This window comes from Theropithecus gelada, chromosome 11 (assembly GCF_003255815.1).
Source record: "Theropithecus gelada isolate Dixy chromosome 11, Tgel_1.0, whole genome shotgun sequence".
Lineage (NCBI taxonomy): Eukaryota > Metazoa > Chordata > Mammalia > Primates > Cercopithecidae > Theropithecus > Theropithecus gelada.
The window spans coordinates 115,979,368-115,985,813 of record NC_037679.1 but is presented as its reverse complement, the minus strand read 5'-3'; the positions used below and the strand labels follow the sequence as shown (position 1 = coordinate 115,985,813).

Below are 6,446 nucleotides of genomic sequence, written 5' to 3'. Positions count from 1 at the left end.
AAAAAAAAAAAAAAAAAAAAAAAAGCATGATGGGACCATTATGGGTATTGCATCGAATTTATAAAACAATTTGGGAGATAACTGGCATCTTCACACTATTGGGTTTCACAACGCATTCTTCATTTATTTAGGTCTTTTGTTTCCCTTTGCAATGTTTTGTAGTTTTCAGTGTAGAGGTCTTTCATGTTTTGTTAACTTTATTTCAAGTATTTTTCTTTGTTTTCCTTCTTTTATTGCATGTGAAATTTATTTCATATTTCATTTTTCAATTGTTTCTTCCATTATGTGAAATGCAATTAAATATTGAGTAAAACAACTCTATAGGATGCAAATCACTCTATAGGAAAAAAACTAATAATCCAATAAAAAAGGGGCAAAAGATCTAAATAGACATTTGTCAAAAGAAGACATACAAATGGCATTGTTAAAATGCCCTTACTACTCAAAGCAATCTACAGATTTAATGCAATCCCTGTCAAAATACCAACGATATTTTTCACAGAAATAGAAAAAACAATTCTAAAATTTATAGGCAGCCACAAAAGACCTAGAATAGTAAAAGCTATCCTAAGCAAATAGTACAAAAATAAACGAATCACATTACCTGATTTCATACTACAGAGAAGTAGTAATCAAAATGGCATTGTACTGCCATAAAAACAGACACATAGAGAAATGGAACAGAATATAGAATCCAGAGATAAATCCATACATCTATCGTGAAGTTATTTTTTTAAAAGCGCTAAGAACATACACTGGAGAAAGGACAGTCACTTCAGTAAATGGTTCTGGGAAAACTGGATATCCATATGCAGAAGAACAAAACTAGACCCTTGTCTCTCACCACGTACAAAAACAAAATCAAAATAGATTAAATACTTAAATCTAAAACCTCAAACTGTGAAACTACTACAAGAAAATATTAGGAAACTCTCCAGGACATTGGACTGGGCAAAGATTTCTTGAGCAATACCCCTCAAGCACAGTCAACCAGAGCAATAATGAACAAATGGGATCACATCAAGTTAGAAAGCTTCTGCACAGCAAAGGGAAATGTCAACAAAGTAAAGAGACAATCTACAGAATGGGAGAAAATATTTGCAAACTGCCTGCTGGCAAGGGATTAATGAACAGAATATATAAGGAGCTCAAACAACTCTACAGGAACAAAAACTAAGAATCCAATAAAAAATGGGCAAAATATCCAAATAGATATTTGTCAAAAGAAGACATACAAATGGCAAACAGGTATATGAAAAGGTACTCAATATCACTGACCATTGGAGAAATGTATATCAAAACTACAATGAAATATCATCTCACTCCAGTTAAAATGGCTTGTATGCAAAAGTCAGGCAATAAGTAATGCTGGCAAGAATGAGGAGAAAAGGAAACCCTTGTACACTATTGGTGAAAACGTAAATTAGTACAACCACTATGAAGAGCAGTTTGGAGGTTCCTTAAAAAACAAAAAGTTGAGCCACCATACAATTCAGCAACCCCACTCCTAGGTACATACCCAAAAGAAAGGAAATCAGTATATTGAATAGATATCTGCACTCCCATGTGTTGCAACACTATTCACAATAGCTAAGATTTTGAAGCAACCTAAGTGTCCATAAACAGACGAATGGATAAAGAAACTGTGATACATATACCACAATGGAGTACTATTTAGTCATAAAATAAGAATAAGATCCTGTCATTTGTAACCGCATGGATGGAACTTGAGGTCATTGTTTAAGTGAAATAAGACAGGCACAGAAAGACAGACGTCTCATATTTTCACTTATTTGTGGGAATCAAATAAGTTGAAATCAAAACAATTGAACTCATGGGGACAGAGAGTAGAAAGATGGATACCAGAGACTGGGAAGGGTAGTGGGGTGCTGGGAGAGGCAAATGGGGATGTTTAAAGGAGACAAAAATTAGGAAGAATGAATGAGACCTAGTATTTGATAGCACAACAGGATGACTACAGTCAATAATAATTTAGTTGTACATTTAAAAAAGAACTAAAAGGGTACAATTGGATTATTTTTAACAGAAAGGATAAATGCTTGAGATGATCAATGCCATATTTACTCTGATGTGATTATTACTCATTGTATACCTGTATCAAAACATTTTATATAACCCATAAATATATACCTACAAATAAAAAATAAAATAAGATAAAATGATTTTCTATATTGACTTTGCGTCTTGCAGTGTTAGAAATTCACTTATTACTTTTAGTTATTGCTTTGTACATTCTCTAAAATTTTCTATATAAACAAACATGCCATCTGCAAATAGAGACACCTATTTGTTTTCAACCTTCTTTATGCTTTCTTTTTTCTTTTTTTTTTTCTTGTCATATTGCTGTAGTTAAGATGTCCAGTAAAATGCCAAATAGACGTAAGACTGAAATCCTGTCTGGTTCCTGATTTTAGGGGAAAATGGTCAGTCTTTCATAGTTAATTGTAATGTTGGTTATAGGTTTTTCATAGTGGACCTTTATTTGCCTAGTAAGTTTTCTTTTATTTAAAGCTTACTCAGGGTGTGATTAAAGTCTTGAATGGGTGTTGAATTTTATTAAAGTTTTGTTCCTATATCCATTAAGAAAATTGTATTTCTGTTAGTGTGCTAAATTGCATTGATCTATTTTTCAAATAAAGTAACAATGCATTTCTGAGAAGAACCACACGTAGTCATAATATATTATGCCAACTTGGTATCACTGTATTTTATTTTTTAAGGCTTTTTACATCTATGCAATGAAGAATATTCATCTGTTATTTTCTTGTAATTCCTTTTTTCAGGCTTATACATGCTGCATTAAACTGCCTTCATAAAATGAGTTGGAAAGTGTTTTCTATTTTTCTGAAAGACTTTTTATAAGGTTAATTTTATCTCTTTCTTAAATGTTGAATAGAAATCACTAGTGAAGTCGTATGAACCTGGAATTTGGACTAAGGGAGGATTTAAAATTATAAATTTATTTCTCTATTAGACAGAGTGTTATATCTAATACTTTTTTATATCTAGTAAAATTTTAGGTCTAAATTTTATTATAATTTAGTAAATATGTTGTCTAATTTCCTTAGTGACTATATAAACTTTTCAGAGTATCTACTTCTTTTTATGTTAGTTTTCATAAGGTACATTTTGAAGTAATTTTCCATTTCATGTAAGTTTTTGGATCATTGTCATCATATTTTGGATCAAATATCAGAATCATGATATTTCCTGATTCCCCTTTTAAAGTATGTAGGGTATGTAGGGATAGTGCCTCTTTCATTCCTAGTATTGGTTTTTGTGTTCTTCTTTTCTTGAACTGTCTAGCTAGGGACTTATCAATTGTATTAGTCTTTTCAAAGAGTGACAATATTGAGTTTGTTCATTTTATCAATTGTTCATTTTTCTATTTTATTGCTTTCTATTCATCTCTATTGTTTTCATCTTTTTTTGGTCCTTTTTTTCTTTCCTGAGCTTCTAAGGTCAATATGCAGTTTCAAACCTTATATTGTAAAATGAATATGTAAAGCTATAAATTTTCCTCTGAGTCTTATTTTAGTTGTACTTCTTGAATTTTAAATATGTAGTATTTTTATTATAATGTATTTTAATATTATCTGACTTCTTTAGTGATTTCTTCTTTAACATGTGGATTATTAGTAATGTGTTGTTTAATTTCCAAATATTTAGAAACTTTTAGATATCTTACTGTGTGAAAAGATCAAAGGTTACTTTGTTATCTCTGTGCCTGATGTTCCTGCCCTTTATGACTCTGTTGCCTTGAGTGTGAGTAGGACCTGTGCCTGGGTTCTAGCCAATAGCGTATGGCATGGAGGAAGGTCTCAAATCAGTAGAGTCTTTATTGAGCCAGCAGACCCAGTCAATACCTAGAACCTGGTGAGAACCTAGAGCAGAGAACCCAGCCTCGTGAGAGCCTGGAATAGAGAACCCAATTGACCCTGACTCAAAGTCCTGAATCCTAGAAACTGTGAGATAATAAATGTGTGCAGTTTTAAGCTGCTCAGTTTGTTATAGTTTGTTAAGTAGCAATAAAAAATCAATAGTCTGACTGTTCTTGATTTTTTAAATTTAATTTTATTGTGGTCAGAAAATATACTCTATATGATTTCTGTTATTTCAAGTTCATTTCTTTTTGTTTTCTGACTAAACATATAACTTATACCAGTACCATATTCAGTTAATAAGTAGGTACTATCTGAAGATGTTAGAAGTATTTTTAGAGTACCAAATCTCAAATAGTTTTATAAATATCAAATAGTATGAGGTGCTTGATAGTGTTCTAATACATCTTCTAAATCTTCATTGGTCATATGCCTATTTTTAAATGTACCTTTCTAAAATTTGGACCCTTTTATTATTATTAAAAGTCTTTTATATTTCTGATAATAATTGTCTTGAAGTCGGCTTTGTTTTATATTAATATAGCCACTCCAAGTTTCTTATGCTTAATTGCTTTTATTGTATATCTTTCCCATCTGCTTATTTTTAATCTACTCTTTGTAATACTTAAGGTGAATCTCTTTAGATAGCACATAATTTGGTCTTTTTTTTTTTTAAATGAATCCATTCTGACTCTACATTTAAGCTAAAAGAAGATATACATCGAGTTCATATGCCAATGTTCAGTATTTTTCACTAATGAAGTGATCACTCAACTTTTCTGGTTCTGATAAACGTTGTCCAAGCTGGATTGTCTTACGTGTGTCTTAGATTTCTTCTTTCTTAGACCATATTCATTTGTACTGACATTTATTCAAAGTGCAAAGTAGATTGTATCCTTGCCAAAATATTTCTAGGAAAGTCTCTGCTTCTATCTCATATTGGCTGCAAAATGTTGGTTGTAGTTCTGTGGCAGTGCAATCCTCACTTTTCTGGTCCGAGTACTTGACTTCTCAGTTTGCTCTATAGGATCATTGTTCTTTGTGCTATGTGAATGGGCGTGGTGTTTTAAATCATTTGACTAAGAAAAGTCACTTACTACTTGAATAAGAATCTGTAAGGCATAAACTCAATTACATAGATACATGAATTCCATGATAATTCCGGGTAATACCATGAAACATATCCTTTTGTTTGCAACACACCTATGAAGTTGGTTACACAGATACCAACTTGTGAATTATTCATATAATTAAGGCTTTTTGAAAACAAGACCAGAAGATAAAGCTGCTTTTTAAAATTTATAGACTTACATGTACATTTTGAAGAGTCTAGTTTATCCTATTATATGTCTCTTTACATCCTCCCATCTATCGTGTATGGTCAGGGTGGAAACACTCAACATTTTGAAGTTATTACTCCTTCAATTCAAAACTCCAGAAGTACACTAAATCATATATGTTGTTTTCTTACCAAGTAAAACCATGTGGAAATATCGTACATAAAATTGCCTTTGTTATTAAAAAGCGTCATAATTACATTCAAATGCTAGTGAAGTTTAAGAAAAGATTGTATCTTTCTCTTTTTGTCTTTTTCTTTTCAGCCCTATTCCTGTATTGGGTAATGGCTTTTATTACCAAAACAATAAAATTGGTTAAGTACTGTCAGTCTGGTTTGGACATATCAAACCTGCGTTTCTGCATCACAGGCATGATGGTCATCTTGAATGGGCTCTTGATGGCTGTGGAGATCAATGTCATTCGAGTCAGGGTATGTAGCTAATGGCTTTTGTTTAGTTATTTGGATTCAAGACCCCAATATAAAAGGTTACAGTTAGCCAGAAATCATTAGTATTTACAAGGATGAATACACGTATTTGATTTATAAAATATAAAAATAAAGTTGAACTAATCACTGAATTCAGGCCATCAGTGTTTCAGAAATCTCAGTGTGACCCTAGAAACTATTTATTCATTCACAAATCTTGATTGATCAAATGCCTGCTATGTGTCAGATATTATGCTCAGTTTATATTACAGAAGAAATTGTTTTGAGGAGAAAGTTCAATCATCCATGATTGGTCTCGAAGCACCCCTGGGTTAAGCAAAATATTGCATTCTCAGAAATGTAAAACTGAAAAGAAAATAGTGTAATCCAGTTTGCTCATTTCACTGATGAAGAAGCTTGTAGAGATATCTTTGGTTATATATCCAAAGTAATATGGTCAAGACCCATACCTGGTTTGTAATTGCAAATCGATTGTACTTTCCACCACTTAATACTGTCAGTTACGTTGTGTGAGATACTAGAGATAGATTTTCCAGTATTCATTTTTTATCAGAGAACTTTGAACTTGATCGGTGAGTGGAAAGATAGATGCTGCAATGAATGTGGAGAGTAGTCAGTTAACATCAGGAGACCATAGAACAAGAGACTCAATAATGGTGTTAACACATTTTAAAATCTAAACAATGTAAAAACCTTCATTTGGCTGACCCTATCATAGGATATCATGAAACACTGACTCTTAGTAAAAACTATCTTTT

The 6,446-nt window shown here is 31.9% G+C and overlaps 1 protein-coding gene across 1 annotated transcript in view; it reads left to right on the top strand.

The window, feature by feature from the left end:
- The window catches only part of ABCC9 (ATP binding cassette subfamily C member 9), a 137,357-nt gene that overhangs the window by 18,396 nt on the left and 112,515 nt on the right, over nt 1-6,446 (top strand). Inside the window, exon 6 of the mRNA XM_025402121.1 lies at nt 5,504-5,670. Within this exon, the coding sequence (XP_025257906.1) occupies nt 5,504-5,670 (167 nt within the window). The remainder of the gene's footprint in view (nt 1-5,503; nt 5,671-6,446) is intronic.